The sequence below is a fragment of the Gymnoscopelus microlampas genome (assembly GCF_963454915.1).
Source record: "Gymnoscopelus microlampas genome assembly, chromosome: 24".
In the NCBI taxonomy this organism is placed as follows: Eukaryota; Metazoa; Chordata; class Actinopteri; order Myctophiformes; family Myctophidae; genus Gymnoscopelus; species Gymnoscopelus microlampas.
Window position 1 is genome coordinate 29,564,358 of NC_139961.1, and position 17,356 is coordinate 29,581,713.

At 41.2% G+C, this 17,356-nt stretch overlaps 2 protein-coding genes across 3 annotated transcripts in view; one reads left to right on the forward strand and one right to left on the reverse strand.

Moving 5' to 3' along the window:
- The window catches only part of creb3l1 (cAMP responsive element binding protein 3-like 1), a 49,862-nt gene extending 40,732 nt beyond the window's left edge, over positions 1 to 9,130 (forward strand). The window contains exons 10-13 of one of the 2 annotated variants that reach the window (XM_084051630.1): positions 3,368 to 3,470; positions 3,671 to 3,836; positions 4,942 to 5,110; positions 5,298 to 9,130. In XM_084051630.1, the coding sequence (XP_083907756.1) occupies positions 3,368 to 3,470; positions 3,671 to 3,836; positions 4,942 to 5,110; positions 5,298 to 5,334 (475 nt within the window). In that variant the 3' untranslated portion in view covers positions 5,335 to 9,130. The remainder of the gene's footprint in view (positions 1 to 3,367; positions 3,471 to 3,670; positions 3,837 to 4,941; positions 5,111 to 5,297) is intronic. The other variant, XR_014600352.1, reaches the window with a different exon arrangement.
- A 1,309-nt stretch (positions 9,131 to 10,439) lies between these two features.
- Positions 10,440 to 16,460, reverse strand: LOC311040864 (putative nuclease HARBI1). The gene is made up of 7 exons (XM_084051234.1): positions 16,359 to 16,460; positions 13,942 to 14,108; positions 13,349 to 13,551; positions 13,097 to 13,184; positions 12,295 to 12,502; positions 11,494 to 11,669; positions 10,440 to 10,989 (listed from the first exon to the last, which is right to left on the reverse strand). Exons 2-7 carry the CDS (start codon positions 14,104 to 14,106, stop codon positions 10,789 to 10,791), a joined length of 1,041 nt encoding a protein of 346 aa, XP_083907360.1. The 5' UTR covers positions 14,107 to 14,108; positions 16,359 to 16,460; the 3' UTR covers positions 10,440 to 10,788.
- Between the last annotated feature and the right edge of the window lie 896 nt (positions 16,461 to 17,356).

The following is a 17,356-nucleotide window of genomic DNA, read 5'->3' on the forward strand; positions in this document are numbered from 1 at the left end:
GTGTATGTGTATGTGTATGTGTATGTGTATGTGTATGTGTGCGTGTGCGTGTGCGTGCGCGTGCGTTTGCGTTTTTTGTGCCGTATGTGTATGTGTGTGTGTGTGTGCGTGTGCGTGTGCGTGTGCGTGTGCGTGTGCGTGTGCGTGTGCGTGTGCGTGTGCGTGTGCGTGTGCGTGTGCGTTTTCGTGACGTGTGTGTGTGTGTGTGTGTGTGTGTGTGTGTGTGTGTGTGTGTGTGTGTGTGTGTGTGTGTGTGTGTGTGTGTGTGTGTGTGCGTGTGTGTGTGTGTGTGGTTAGGCTGGGTCAATATTGTGTCATATAAAGTTATTACAGCTGTCAACCCAGTGTCTGGGTATTGTTACTGTGGTTAGTCTGAGAGAGAGAGAGAGAGAGAGAGAGAGAGAGAGAGGGAGAGGGGGGAGGTTATTCACACACTCAATCCTTTTAACACTCAAACACAGATCTGTTTTTTGTGCTATTTTTGAATAATGCTTTTCTTTGGGGGGGGGTGGGTGGAAATGTTTTTTTTTAAATTCTGCCTGTAATGACATGCTCAATTTAGAGACGCAAGGGTCTATGAGGTTAATGAATGACTGGCTAATTGCCTACTGTCTATTCCAGTCCTAATCTCTGCTTCACGGACCGACTGCCATCTACTACACATCCACCCCCACTCTTGTGGGACTGTGGGGACGAATACATTGAAGCCATTTTCAGATCTTTAACCACATGAACCTCAGCGTCCCTATTCTGGGCAGTGGGCATATCATAATGGGTGAATGTGACAACCCCGAGGTTGTCTGTGTTCCAGAGTGATTGGAGGGCGGAGTGTGTCATCAGTGGAGATCTGGCCCACCTGGTTTTCCTTGTATATATAAGAGGCTGCAGGAACAGTCTGATTATCTCTCGCCCCGTGCAGCTATATTAGACGATGTAAAAGTTCACAGCACGTCACAACGCGCCAAAGATATTTGGTGTAGACTAGAGGAAAAAAGGATGTGCCAATTATAAAGCCCTGGGGGACACCTGGTCAACAAAGTATAATGGGGTTAAGGTGGTTACCTTGTGATTTAAATGAATATCTGTGCGCCACACAGGAGTATTGTCTAGTACTGAACAGATGTTGTGTGTATGCACATATTTTAATGTCATGTAATGTAACACGATCGACTCAGGTAGGCCTACAGGTGAACAAGCACATTGGAATTCGTCTGCGGCTCTCTGAGTCAAGTATGCATACAAAAACAACAAAAAAGAATCATGATAAATGGTAATAAATATGTTTCACTCTACAAGTACGTGCAGAAGGTGTGAGTGCGCGCTCACACGTCTGTGTGTGATAGTATAGTGTAGTTCCCAGTATCCAGACGATTACCAATATCCTTTTAGAACAGTTTAACCCCTTAAACCTACGGGTATATACATCCTTGACCGGTGTCCCCTCAGGGCTCTATACTTGGTTTGTAGTTTTTCCCCCTTCACCAAATGTCTTTGCCGGAAATAGATCTACAAGATCCCAACGCATCACGTTGCAACACTTTGTGAGCTTGTAGATCTGGTATTTTCACAGAATGTTCACCTTATTATTATTATGGCATGCACAGAGTAGTGACACAAGGGTTCAAGTGGTTAACCAGCTGACTGATCCACTCATTAACAGAATCAGTGCAGAACGTTTCAATGTTTCTATTCTCATTTCTGTCCTTCAAACAGCATTGTGCTGTTGCCACCTCTCTGTCTCCATCTAGTGGCCATAGGCTTTCTTTAACATTTAGCTGTCTCTGGATACCATTAGAACCCTGCTCCCCAGATTCTACTGGAAACCTCCATTCACCTCTATTGTTAACACCACTGTTTCTCAATGTCTTGGCCAGGGCCCACCAGGGGTCCAAATGGACACATACGGGTCTGTAACTCTGCAAATGTACAAATGGAACCATTTTGGGACCCCAAATCGACACTGTAAAATCCTCAGTGTTAATTTAACTCAGATTTAACTCAAACGGAACCAAATGGACAGATTTATTTGGTTCCATTCTTACACTCAGAGTTACAGACCCGTAGGGGTACATTTGGACCCCCTGGTGGTCCCCGGACCGGACGTTGAGAACCACCATTAGAATCATGCTCTCCACGTTCTCTGGTAATAAATACTCAGCTCAGTTCTACTGTCGTTTACTGTTAATGCCATTAGACCCATTCTTTCTCAGTGTTCAACGGAACACTATTTTAATCCTCAATGAGACTGTACTACTGGAACCCTGCTCTCCAGATCGTCTTCTATGCTGATATCACCATAAGACTCTGATTCTATACAGATCAGGATTCTGTACCCTAAAGTACTCTTCTCTGCTTAAACCAGCTTTAATCCTGTTGTCCCTATTTTGGGCAAACATGTGGTTAAATGTATCATATAAAATTAATTTATCCTTGTGAATGTGTGCTATGCTACTGATACCATATAAGTTTCTCTTGAACTCTGTGAACTGTGTGTGCGTGTGTGTGTGTGTGTGTGTGTGTGTGTGTGTGTGTGTGTGTGTGTGTGTGTGTGTGTGTGTGTGTGTGTGTGTGTGTGTGTGTGTGTGCGTGTGCGCACACGTGCGTGTGTGCACGGAGTGGCATGGGAACCCTGCCAGACCCCTGCAGAGCTCCCTCAGTGTGTACAATAGTGGACTGGGTCCAGATGTGTAAATCCCATAATGGCACATAGCCTAGTGATTATCAAGAACAAAACCCATATGAGAGAGGAGAGAGCATTCTTTCCACACACCAGTGAGAGTGAGAGAGAGAGAGAGAGAGAGAGAGAGAGAGAGAGAGAGAGAGAGTGTGTGTGCTTGCATGTGTGTTTTTGTGGTTTAAGATGGCTATATACATTCAGAGTATACTGTATTTAGTGGTGGGTGTGGAGGAGGCAGGATGCACACACACGCACGCACGCACGCGCGCACGCACGCACGCACGCGCACACACGCACGCACACACACACACACACACACACACACACACACACACACAGGGGACTCTGCATTATGTAATTTCCCTGTCCTAGTCTGCTCTTTTTGTCTGAAAACTGAACTGCAACTGAACTGAACTGAACTGAACCGGTCCATATTGCAGCTCGGTCCTCAAAGCCAGCGCTGCATTGTTGCCATTCCTCAGTGACACCAAAGACGTAGCGCTATGCTAGCTTTACGCTAACATCGGTTTCTAATGAGCAGCGTTTAGAAGTGCCAAAGCCATCGCCCTGGATGAGAGCGGCTGCCGAATGCCTAAAGTGTAAATTGTAATTGATCTGGAAATGCAGAGAAACAAAAACACTTCATCTCTCTCTCTCTCTCTCTCTCTCTCTCTCTGTTTGTGTCTACAGGTCTCTTTTACAACAGCTTCAGAAGCTTCAGTTATTGGTTTCAGGGAAGGTCGTTCCACGGTCCTGCAAGATGGTCTCGACCCAGACCGGAACCTGCCTTATGGTAAACACGCACGCACGCACGCACGCACGCACGCACACAAGGCCATGGTCATCAAACACGGGCAAGGCAGAGACATAAACTGCAATAATGCAAACGTGTCACTATCATTATTATTGTTACTAATAATGACATTAGTATAATTATAATTCTTCTCAGCATTAGCAGTATGGTGACAGTGTGCTGTGCCTGTCTTTGTGCAGATGGTGGCGCTGTGTTTTGTTCTGGTGCTGGGATCCTTCTCCCCCTCCTGCCTTCCTCACCTGTCCTTCCTCTCTCAGTCCTCTTCATCCTCGTCTTCCCCTCTCTCCTCTCCCTCCTCTCCTTCTTCCCCTCTGCCCTCGGCGGACCACTACACCACCAGTCAGGGTAGGTCTAGAAACTCCCAACTCATGCCATCAACACTGCAGGCAACAGATCAACATCTGTTTTGCTCAGTTGTGGTTATTTGCTATAGTAAACCGCTGTATCATAAGCATATTGAGAGACTTCAGTTCAGACAGGCAAACTTGAAAAGATTGCTGATGTTGTTGTTGTACAACAGTCATCAATCGAAATCGAAAATAGCTGATCAACAAGCTCACAATGAGTTGCAACACAATGCGTCCTTGTATCTTCTTTAGATGAACGAAACTATCGCACAAGAAAGTATCAATCAGTGACATTACAATGCCTTCCATCTGCAAGGATGAAAGTGGATGATGTCCTCTTTGCATTGCACTGGTCCCAGTTGTCATCCTGGAGTCCTGTGTCATCTTTGTGTGTTCATTTGTTCAATAGAGTGCTACTTTACAGGGATGATATCTTTTTGTAGGGCGATCTGGATGTGCCTTCCGCCGTGGGTTCCCACAGCAGATTTCCAATAGTGTTACACTGGGTTTTGGATAGGTTTCAGAAAATAAACAGAGGCTGCAATAAACAGAGGCTTCTGAATTTCACATGTTTTGTTCAGAGATAGGTAATCTTCACAAATCAATTGCACTTTTGAACCACTTTGAACCACTCACACAATTAAGTAAAAGAATCACACCTACTGTAGCTTCAAAAGTCAAGGTTGAAATATTATTAACGGGTGTAATTTATTAACAAAAGTGAAACTCATGTTAGTTACAGACCTTATTTTCAGCAGTGCTTAAAAAGCTTTGTAAAAGTCATGGAGAACCCTTTGCAAAGTCACTTCCAGGTTTTAGGATTACAAGCTGTAGCACTCTATTAATAAACAGGAAAATGGCAAAATACCAATTGACACAAATTGTGTTGGTGAGATTTCTTTTTAAGCTTCTAGTGGCTTATAATAAAATCTTACCTAAATAAACTAAACAGACAAAAACTGGGCATAACCAAAATACAGCAACGAGTCACAATAAAACAAATCAAAATGCAATAAACTAGAAAGAGACACAGTAGTCAGTCACCGATGGACCCTTGCTTTACGGTTAATAACAAAGCGTCTGTGTTTGTGTGTATTGTATAGTCCGTTCCCGAAGCCTGCTCTTCTACGACGAAGGCTCGCCATTGGAGGAGAGTTTTGTGACATCAGAGGGGGAGGGCTCCCAATCATCAGGCCACTCCCACATCCAGAGCAGCCGCTACATGGGCGATGCCCATGAAAACCAAACCACTGGTCCTGAATACCACAAGAGGTATGCATGCATACGCACACGCACACGCACACGCGCACACACACACACACACACACACACACACACACACACACACACACACACACACACACACACACACACACTCTCTCTCTCTCTCTCGTCTTTCTATATCTCGACATGTATCTGTTCCACTGACAGTTTGTCCGTCTTCTCTCCGTCTCCGTAGAGAAACGCTACCAGAAGGAGCGACAGAGTATCTCTGACAGACATCCCGGTCCCCCCTCCTCCTCCTCCTCCTCCTCCAATGACCAACCACCTCTCTCCTTTGACCCCTAAAGACCCACAAAAACCTCCCGACTCCTCAACCCAGAGGACATGTGGTCTCCCCAACTTCATCACCTCCACCAACAAACACCGCCACCACTTTCAACCGGACCAAAATATGAGAGACGAAACTCAACCTCCCCAGGATGATCGCCTGCTCTCACCAAACACAAGTACTGGAACCCCCGCTCCTTAAAGACAAGACAAGGGACCCTACAGGCCTCCCGTAGAGTGCCATATCCTGTGGACATGTCCTGTATTCTGCACTGCGGCTGTTGTTTCTCCACCTGACCCCACACTTCAGCGTCAAAGGGGTTTTGCCACAAGGAGTTTTGCCACAAGGTCTGCATTTTAAAAGGAAAAGAAATATTTCAAAAACCACCTGGTCCCTAAGTGCCTTCTACCTGCCTCAATCCAGTAACCAGAATACACACACACGTTTGAAAAAGCAACTGTATACTGTACACTGGAACGATCACAGTTTTTATTTTTGTAGTCCGGGTACAGTTTTTATTTTTGTAATCCGGGTACAGATACAGTTACCAGCCAACGCTGCTGTGTGCTTTACTTTGTCACAGTTATTTTTAGGGGCCCTGTTTCCATACCAGGAGACCACATACCAAGGTTGGGAAAGCCTGGTATATAGGTATTTTTTATTGAATCTAAAATCATATATATGTAATATAATATATTCTGAGCATCCACAAAAAAGAGCATATTTATTTTATGCAACCAAAAAAAAAGAAAAGACTTTTAACTTGTTTGTGCGTTAAGTTGTTTTAATTGTCTTTTTATTTTGTTTTTCTTGGTTTATTTTTATAAATTCAATTCTCTTAAGTGGAAAAACAAAACAAAATGTGCAACTGAAACTACTATAATATATTCTGAGCATCAAAAAGAGCATATTTATTTATGCAAAAAAAAAGAAAGATACTGAAGCTTTAGTTTTTTTTTTTTTTTTTTTTTTTGGATGATGTAAACTTTTTACACAGCCGATTAAAAAAAAACACGGCGATGCAACTTTTCACAGTTTGGCATAGTGTCGCTACGTGCCAATGTGCTGAAGTCTTAAGCCTAATTCATACTTCTTCTCACGACAATAGTGCGCTGACAATAGCCGCTCTACAAGCTCTGTAACGCACTGTAGATGCGACACATTGTGAGCTTTTACATGTGCTATTTTCAGAGTGCGACACCATCGTGCGATGAAGCATAAATTAGGCATCACATAGCATCCTAAATCATTGGTTCTCAACCTTTTCAGGCCGCGACCCCCCAACATAATCATCCTGATAAGCACTTGGAATGTAGGAGTCGAGGTATTACATTTTGTTTGACTCGGTTCCACAGATTAATATTGTGAAAATAGCAGATCTACAAGCTCTCAACGCCTCGTGTTGCGAGGCGTTGGGAGCTTTTAGATCAGCTTTTTTCATAAATTTACCCTCTTATATTATTTGACAATTTGGCCAATGTTTGACCGTTTTTTACAGTATAGTTTGTTCATTACTTTTGATTTATTTTTGTTTTAAAAAGGTCTTAAAAGTCCTTCAATTGTCACTTTACTGTCATCTGGGGACCCCCCCAAAAAAATCATGTGGGGACCCCCATGGGGGTCCCGACCCACAGGTTGAGAACCACTGTCCTAAATGTTTACTACGTGATCTGCTTGTGACTGTAATACAGTGTCTGTCTGACTGCTGTCGCTTGAAAAACTCACTCAAACCTCCTTTTTCCTGCAAGTAGACCACCATCTAAAGTGTTGCGCTGACCATGTAATCTGAAACGTACTGTGTAAGATACATATGGAAAATCTCAATTCTGGTCTAGAAATTAGGTCATTATTCTTATTTATTTAGTTGAATGAAACTTCTGCATTGAACCTTAAAGCACTGAGTATATTGACCGTAGGACCTGTTCAAAAGCAGCCATATAATTACAAAACCGCAATCAACATTAGTCAAACAGAAAATATGTTTCATCTAGTTCATCTAGAGTGTTTAATGAATTTGCCCATCAAAGCAGCCCATTTGCTAAAATGTTCAAATGTATCAACACATCCATACAATAGACTGTTCTTCAACTCCTTTTTTTATTTCTATTGTGAGGTTTTATGCGACAGCAGTGTATGATGTATTTATTCCTAATTTCCTATCTGTAGAAAGTATGTATATATTGATAAAGACAATCGGGGGGCCAATCCATTCCATCAACACCGATCACCCCAAACTTTGTTTTCTCCACAGAATGTAAAGGAATATCTTGACTTTTTATTTTTTACAATTTTAGGCTTTTTCTTTTCTTTTCTGTTTTTCTCCTGTGTCATGTGTAGGAGAAAGTATCTCTTTTTGGCATTAGAAGTAACCAAAACTATTCCATAAACATTTGTCATTCAAACTTCAACTGAAACAAAGTTGTTCTCGGGGCAGCTGTCAGGCAAATGTAGAAAATGTTTCACCACCACGAGACAGGTGCCTCCAATTCTAAACATCAAAAGCATTCCTGTAGATAAACAATCCACTGTTCTTTTTAATTGATCATTTGTCAGATTCCTCTGATGTCTTCTGGGCAAATCTGACTTCTCTTCCATCTGGAAACAGAATGCTCAAAAGAAAATCACATCTTGATCTTTTATTGAAACATGAAATGTTTACAAATCGTTTAAGGTTATCTGTAGTAAAAGCAGAAGCCATCAATTCGCAATTTCAGCTTGACATCAGCTTTACATCACAGCTCTCGTCAAAAGCTAGTGGCCATTCAGCCCACTGCATGAAAATATTCCTTACAAATGTTCTTTTTTCTTTTCCTTTACATTTTCGTTGCAGCTGTCTTGGCGGCTTAGTGTACATAAATGATGACCAGTGTAACTTGCAATTGTGTAAATAAGGGCATTGTTTTTGTAATGTGATGCATTCACAACTGTTAACCTGTGGATCCACTGGGCAAAGAGGGGAGGGGAGGGAGGGCGGGGGGGGGGGGGTCGGGTTAGGAAGGAGACAAGAGATGAGGGGTGGGAGGAAAGGGAAGGAGGAAGGGAGCGATGGAGAGAAAGAGGAGGGAGGGAGCAAGGTAGGAGGGTTGCTCCGTCCAACTGTAAAGCGACCCTGGCCGCAAGAATGGCTACGTACCATTTCAAAACGGTTTAACATAAAACCTCGGTGAGGAGCAGTTGATTTGTGTCACCAGTTTTTTTTTTCTGATGCTCCAGATCAGGGGTGGGCAACCTTTTTGAGGACGTGATCACTTGGCCATTTTCCAAGGATGGCATGATCACCCAGTGGCAGCCAGTGAAACCTACCACTGGTCGTATGTACAACCAGAGTAGGCACTTAATTAGAATGATAGGATAGAGTCAATGTAATAATAAAACCTAACAAAGAATGAAAAATGTAATATGAATAATATAGGCAAGATAAATTCAGACTATGTGTGGAGAAATGTTTTATGCACATCAAATAATTGTTAAGTCTTTTTTTTTAAATCTCAAATGATCACCTCCCAATCTGATCTACTGTTCAAAAAGAGAATGTTTCCCACCCCTGCTCCAAACTATTTCTTCATAACATCTGTGAAGCCTCCAGCTGTTCTGACTGTTTTGAAACGTATTGGTCCATGTTGCAGACCAGATCTATGTTGTACAAAGAGTCCTGCATGTTTCTGCATATATCCCTATGTATCGTAGTCTAGTCAAGTAGAGTAGAACCGAGCAAAATATTAAAAACTGCATCAGCAACATTGTGTTTGTGTTCCATCTTTAATATGCCAGGCTAGTTACTGAACCGCATAGAGTATATGGATGGTGAGAATGATATACAACACGTGCTCTCTCTCACCACACACATCATCTCTCTTGCTAATACTCTCTCTCTCTCCCTCTCTCTCTCTCTCTGGGTGCATCCACACATGAGATACAAGTCATCGGAAGTCCCATCCACTCCCATGTTATAGGAAAAAACTGAAAGACTGTCCCGATGTGCGTCTGAAGCGCATATCCGGGTTCCGCTTTTCATTGATTAACAGCCAGAAATGGCCGGAACCGGAACAAGGGCTTGCAACAACTAGCGTCAACTTGTATCTCATGTGTGGATGCACCCTCTCTCTCAAACACACACACCCCTTTACTGGCATATCCCGTTTCTACAAATGCCTTCTAAATCAGAAGTTCTCACACAGATTTTATTTATTTTTTCAAAAATGGCAGATGTACAAGCTTGCAGCGGGGCATGAAGTGACGCGCTGTGAGCTTGTATATCTGCTATTTTTGAATAGCCCACGCAAAAGCCTAAAATGACAGATGCTTTTCCTGTTTTAATGGGATACATAAATATGTACACTCATGTTAAGGCATCACAAAAAAAACTTTAATGAAGGGAAACTTTGCACTGATTAAGTTCCTATGGAACTTTACAAAAAACAAAAGAAAAAAAGCTTTGTTTCCATTAAAGTTACAATATGCAGAACGTTGCTTAACACCAGTCCTATCATCAGTATATTGAAAGGGCTTCTTCCCTCAACAACTGGTAAGTAAATAAATTGGTAGATTTCAATGTTCACATGGCTGCAATGTTTACATCCAGATTTCAGTTCAGTGGCTTGGTGTGCGGCTCTCTGTCGGTTTTCCAAAATGTACGTTCTACATCCCCCTCCTGCTGTGCACATACTGCGGACACATGTGACAAAATGCAATTCTTTGGCTGCTTATTCAGAGCTACTTACAACGAGTGACCACCGGGTAGGAATCAATGTGTACTCCTTGCTCAACTGCACTTTGACAGAACACATGGTGTCTTGACTGCTATGGGGGATTGAACCCGAAACCTTTTTGGTGATGGGTGAGTCTCTGACGCACCTGGCAAATCTGATCCGGCCTTAATATTAACCCATTCAATCCGGGAACGCGTATACTGTGTCATTTTGGATTTTTATCTATAACCATTATTTTATACTTTGGGCTATTCAAAAATAGCAGATCTACAAGCTCATAGTGCTGCACCGAGTGCCGCGCTACGAGCTTGTAGATCTGCTATTTTTGTTTTTTAAATTGAGAAAATGGGGTCCCTGGAACTAAATATTTTGAGATGGGGGTCCACAGCCAAATACATATCATTTTGGGGGTTAGTTTTACGCGAAACACTGATATTGCGACATAAGGTTTTTCAAACAACTGTTAGGATGAGAAGACATTTGTAGAATCTGCCAAATTGCGTTGAATGTTCACGATTTTTCAAAAACTGCAGATCTACAAGCTCATGTAGCTTGTTTATCTGCTGTTTTTGAATAGCCAAAGAAATCTAAAATGACAAGAGACGTTTTCCCGCATTGAATTTGTTAACATCACAGTGACACACAACATTATAGACGTATTGCAGGCTTGGCAATACCAGGTAGGAGGTTCAGCTGAAGTGATTCAATATGAGCTCCTTCCGTCTGTCCTCGGCCTCTGGGTCCCTGTCTTCAGGACGCTGCTCCAATGTGTCGGGTTGTTCCAGGGGGTCTGTCCTCTCCAGGGTCCAGGCGTCCAGTCCGGACTGTAGGGAGGCGTTGTGGAGGACACAGCATGCCAGCAGGATGGCTGAGCTCTTTTCTGGGGAATACTGGAGATGGAGAAGGTCATGGTGAACACTTAAAGCAGTGGTAACATGAGGTCTGATGAAGGCGGACTGGAAGGATTATGGAGAGGTTCCATAATCCTTGTGTAATTAACCCATTAACCCATCTTCTAAATCCTATCAGTTTTCTGAAACACTTGCAATAATATCAGTGGTTCTCAAACGTTGTCATCTCAAGGATCCCCAGAATTATATGTATTTGGCCGCGGACCCCCATCTCAAAATATTTAGTTCCAGGTACCCCCAGAAGCAAATATTTGAGTAACAAATGTTCGCTTAAAGAACATTATATTAAAAGAATTTTCATGATTTTTCAAAAATAGCAGATCTACAAGTTCATAGCACGGCACTCAGTGCCACGCTATAAGCTTGTATATCTGCTATTTTTGAATATCCAAAGTATAAAATCATGGTTAAAGTAGTTCATGGAACCGAATGGCAAACAGAATAAAAGAAGACACTTGGATAGAATAGGACAGAATAGTGCACCTGCAGGTATCCTTTGGAGCTGTCCAGACATCTGAATCTCGTCTGGATGGCCCGGAATGTTCTGTCCACTATCTCATGCGTGGCGGAATGAGCGAGGTTGTACTGGACCTCCGCTGGGGACTCTGGGCAGGTGACTGGAGTCATCAGCCACTTTTTGAGAGGGTAGCGAAGGTCACCTAAATGAAGGATTCGGAGAAATCTCTTTTAGAAACGATTTTGGATCCCCGCTGTTTGTGTTTGACACCAAGGTTATTATAGTTAACGAAAACTAACGAAAAAAATGACACTAAAGTTGAGAAAACATTTTCGTTAACTGAACAAAATAGAAACTACAATAAAAAATAAACCATAACTAACTAAACTGTATTGTGTGTTTACAAAACTAACTAATACGAACTGAAATTATAGACAAAATGCCCTTGTAGTTTTCGTTTGTGGATGGTTCATCTGTAACTGAATACATTTTTAAATACTATCTTTGGTTTATTTCACAATACTTAACTTTTCAATCCTGCACCTGACAAATAACCCAAAGTTATTATAAAATAAAATAAAAATAACACTAAAGATAATAAAAAACAAAAAATAACTAAACTGAAACTATTAGCCTTTGCAGAAATAAAAACTAATAAAAAACGAGCAAATCCGCTCTAAAAACTAATTAAAACTAACTGAATTAGAAAAACAATGTTCAAACCGAACTAAAACTAAACTAAAATGAAAAATCCAAAACTATTATAACCTTGCTTGACTCTTCTCCATAATATCCCTACTCTTCTTTCTGCGTAATCCGTGACTCACCCAGTAGCCAGCCTTCCTCCGCTCCCTGCAGTGTTTTGTAGACTTGAGAGCGTTCCAGGATCTCTGTGTCCTTGAGCCCACCGGGCCAGTGGGTCTCAGCACTGAGCAGCAGTCCCCTGGCGTCACACACCAGCTGACAGCCGATGGAATGGAAACCCTTTTTGTTGACGTACGACGAGTCCTCGCTGTTGGGAGCTTTGATGGCCACCTGGTAACAGAGAGGACAGAGGATGCCGAGGATGAGGATATTGTCGCAAGGTCGACCACGATGGAAATAAGTTGCACGACTTTCTTGTGTTTGTATCCTTGACGTTTCTCCGATGAACATGATGCAACGTGTTTTTCCTGTATGACGTCTAATAAAATCAAATAAAATCAGTCGCTGTTGGGCAGAAACCTCTCATCTCCATATTTTAACATTTTGTGTTTTTTTCATAAATGAACGCCCTACTTGATCATACGGCAGCGTCACACAAAAGTATCAAAAGTAGCAGATCTACAAGCTATAAACGTGGCGCAAAGCGACATGTTTTGAACTTGTAGATCTGCTACTTTCGAATTTGAATCCTGAAAAGTGACTTGGACTATATGTGAGAGAGATGGAGAGAGAGGGAGTGGGTACAGACATGGGGGAGAGGGGAAAAGAGAGAAACCGACGCAATTAGACGCAGTAATGGCTCCCTCCCAGGACAAGAAAGAACATTATATATTCTGTTCTATTCTATCCTATTATAGTGCATCATATATATAATAACATAACATATTATATATTATATTAATTGCATTACATTATATGACATACCTGAACACAGTCCAGCACTCCAAGGACCCCTGGCACCTCTGCCACTCTCTGAAACTCTTCTATAGACTGATCTCGGCTGCTAGGGTCCCTGATGGGAGAAAATAAAAACTATTAATAATGATAACTATAATAATAATAATAATTGTTATTATTATTATTATTATTATAGCAATGGTAGTAATTGTAAAAGTGTGTGGCATTGGTAATAGTAGTGATAATAACAGGGGTTCATCTTTCTTTACTGTTGCTTACCTGGTAAGTGTAATGAATTCCGGAGCTTTCTCCACCAGCGCTCTGGTGACATTGGTCACACATCTGGACATGGATGCTTGGCTGATCCCGATGGCGTCTCCCATAGAGGTCTGGAAGGAGCCGGAGGTATAGAAACCCAGCGCGGCTAACACCTGAACCTCAGGACTGATGGCCCTAGACCGCTGGGTACGCCTGCACAGAACCTGACACACACACGCGCACACACAGCGATTGGGCTTGGCGGTAATGTCATTTGTAATGTAGTGTATGAACAGGGCAGCAGATGTGCTGTAAATCAACAAAACTCCCATATTCTTGCTCTCTCCGTAAAGTGTGAAAAGAAAACACAAACGCACAATGATGCTCACCGATGTCTACATAATTCCAACAGATAAAGTATGAATTCCGTGTGAAGAGTTAATAGGAAGAGATCATGGGACAGTCTTGACTTGTTCTCTAGTATTTGACAGCATGGGGGTCAAATACAGAAACGGAACACAATCATTTACCCAACACTACAGCTCACACTATTCAGCGATAGAGCATGAACTCTTCACAGTCAGGAGAACAGAGTCTAAACAGAATAAACTCACCTCTCGGAGTAACTCCACCAGATACAGTATGAATTCCCTTGGGAAGCCGAACGTGGTGAGGAGGAAGTGATCGGAGACAGAGTCCAGGTCGAAGCGGTCCAGAGTCTTGTGTCCTCGTCCATGGAGCAGCAGGTCACAGTCCAGAATAGCTATAGGTATCGCCATGACTACAGGACAGTCAGACAGGAAACTTCTGTTACAGATATCTTACACTCTGTAAGCTGCCTATGTACCGCCCCAGTCACCAATCACCATCCACTTAGTAGCAGTGTAAAATATGATCACAGTGATTCAAGTCCATAGCTCAAAGCTCAACATTTTTAAGTTGAAATAGAGTATGTACGTTAAAGCATGTTGAAGTAACATGCCTGCAAACAGGTGAAAAGAAAATGGTTGAAATTGCCATTGACTTTGCATTGGGCGCTTACAGTTAACTATTTTAAAAACTATAAAACATTCCAAAGTAAAACATCTCAAGCATGCATAGCCACACAGTAAAGTTAAAGTTTTAATTGTGAATCGAGTTTCTAGGTGAAAGTATGAAGGAATAGGGAGGTGTCAAAAATGTATCACCTAAGTTTTAAAAGTTAAATATCTAAAAAATGACAAAACATTTCAAAGTAAAAAGGTTCAAGCATGTGTGTCCATTTAAAACATGTTGAATGGGGTTTCTAGGTGAAAGTATTGTATGTATGTAATGTTACGACCAAAGTTTTTGAGGAGACATCATAATAGTGAGGAGAACATAGGTGAGCACACTGATGCTCAGAAACCGAGATTTTGGCAGTGGTAAAAGTACATTTACTCAGTACTTTTAATTCTACTCCACTACATCTCAGAGGCAAATATTGTACTTTTACTCCACTACAATTATAGTTGTTTAGTTACTAGTTACTTTGTAGATTTTGATTATTATTACAAAACATACATTAACCACTTCAGCCATATATACATTTTGGCCATTTGAAAATAGCAGATCTACAAGGCAAGCTCACAATGCAATTTTGAGCTTGTAGATCTGATATTTTCAACAGATTTTTATACATTTGAAAACTTAGTACTTTCTACTTTTGGTACTTTAGTACATTTTGATACCAATGCGTTTGTACGTTTACTTAAGAACATTTTGAATTACGGACTTTCACTTGTAACAGAGTATTTCTACATTGCAGTATTGATACTTTTACTTAAGTAAAAAAAATGGCTATACTTTCCACCACAAGTGAGCAAACGATGCTCAAACGATGGTCAGAAACCAAGATTGTGGCGGCCAGTCCTCTAGCGCCACCACTAGGGAAAACTTTCAAATGAGCTAACTCAGTGGTTCTCAAACTTTTTCATGTGAAGGACCCCCAAATTGACACTTATTAGCCTGCGGACCCCCATTTCAAAAGATATGCCAGGGACCCCCATAAGAGAAGATTTTTTACGGCTCTAGCAGTGATTCTCAACCATTTTCATTTCAAGGACCCCCCGTTTGACATGGATTAGGGCTACAGACCCCCATTTAATGGCATTTCTATCAATTGGACCGCAATTTATATCGTAAAATCTATGTCAATTTAACTATGAGATTTAACTATGAGAGTTACAGACCCATAAGGGTCCATTTGGTGCCTATAATCTATCATTTAGCTGGGGACCCCCTGGAACTCCCTCAAGGACCCCTGGGGGTCCCCGGACCCCACTTTGAGAACCAATGAATGAGCTGGACATTTTTCAGGCTTTGTTGGAGATCTGCAGTGCATTGCATTCTTGGAAATCTATTAATCCTGCAATCGATGTATTCATTTTTGATTTTTTGAAAAATGTAATTACACAGCCAAGCCTTTATCGTTCCAAACATAGACATCCAAAATGTACCAGGATAAACAATGCAATGCACCCAGCTATAAGCCCATTAGCTTCAATGCAAATATCCCTATAAAAAGCTCTCAACCTAAAAAGAAGTTGATCGTTCATATAGCACAGTGGTTGCAACCATGCAGCAGGGGACCACCAGTGGTCCTTGAGGGGGTTCCTTCAAGGTGGTCCCCAGCAAAATGATGGAGAGTTGGAAACCAAATCCCTTAGAGATCTTTAACTCTTCAGAGTGTAGAATGAAACCATTATTTTACGCTCTCCAAAGTTTAATAATGGTTAAACATCTGCATTACTTAATTAAAGGATTGTTATTTTGATCAACGTTTGCCTGAATATCTCTCTCCTATGGTACCACATTCAATACATAATTCAAAGTCTTGGGGAGAGTCTAAATCTCATCAAATGGTGATGAATCCGTGGCTCAAATGCCGAATAAATAATGGACCTTGATATGAAAAGGGTTGAAAACCACCGATCTAGCACAAAGAACAGGTTTACCAGTTCCCCAGTAGTCGAAAATCTACATTTGTATGCGATCAGAGGAATAGCCTTACCTTTAAACGAAGCAATAAGCCTAGTAAACAAAACATCCAAACTCCACTTGACCACAGTTCACTGTGATTGGAAATCGCTGTTTCATCACGTTTAGAATAATAATAATATGTATTTTTAAAAACATTATTTGGTTACATGAGCACGACACTTCAACATGTTATTTTATAGAGTCCAGGTTTTATTTTTTATAGGTTTTTTTCCACTCTAAACTGGGGTTGAGGTGGTAGAGCGAAAGTGCTGTTGCGAATGTAATGCTAACCAAACATCCAAACTCACTTGACCACAGTTCACTGTGATTGGAAATCGCTGTTTCGGTGGATATGGAATATTTATTTTAATATAAATTGTTTTGTTACACGAGCACAACACATCACCATGTTCTTTGATAAAGTCAGTGTTTTATTTTTGTTATAGTGTGTTTTCTCTCTCTCAACTGGGGGGGTACATTGAGGTGGTGGAGCGAAAGTGCTGTTGTAAATGTAAAGCTAACCAAACACGTCAGGGAAAGTAAACAATTGTATGACATAGGGTACTTATTTTACCTGAATGTATCTCTGCTACAAAACCTGTATATCCAGTCATTTTGGGGCATAAACAAGAAGTTGAAGGATCAAATTAAGTCTGATAATGATGTACTGTGCATCCTCACATCATGTATACTTTACATTACTTAGATTACAATTGCAGTATTGAAACTTTTACTTAAGTTAAGTAAAACATATATATGAGTACTTTTTCCACCACTGGTGTGTCTTACAATAAACTTTTTTTTTTTAATTGTCAAAATATCAACATTACAATTACAAATAACAGGACAAAATGCAGTTACAATACTGGAAAAATAAAATAAAGAAAGACAATTTTGGAATTTATGAAATTATTAAGATCAATCCAAAATACATGACAGTAAGTACAATCCCAAAATAAATGAGACAGTGTTTCCTCAACATTTCCACAAAAATAACAAAGTGTGTCAATATCAATCTTATAATAATTG

Bases quoted from the DNA above. Each gene is read 5' to 3' on its own strand.
- LOC311040864 (XM_084051234.1), bottom strand. From the start codon at position 14,106: ATGGCGATACCTATAGCTATTCTGGACTGTGACCTGCTGCTCCATGGA. The intron at 13,185-13,348 runs GTAAGCAACAGT...TTCTCCCATCAG, and splicing joins GAATTCATTACACTTACCAG to GGACCCTAGCAGCCGAGATC. The intron at 12,503-13,096 runs GTATGTCATATA...CTCTGTTACCAG, and splicing joins GAGTGCTGGACTGTGTTCAG to GTGGCCATCAAAGCTCCCAA.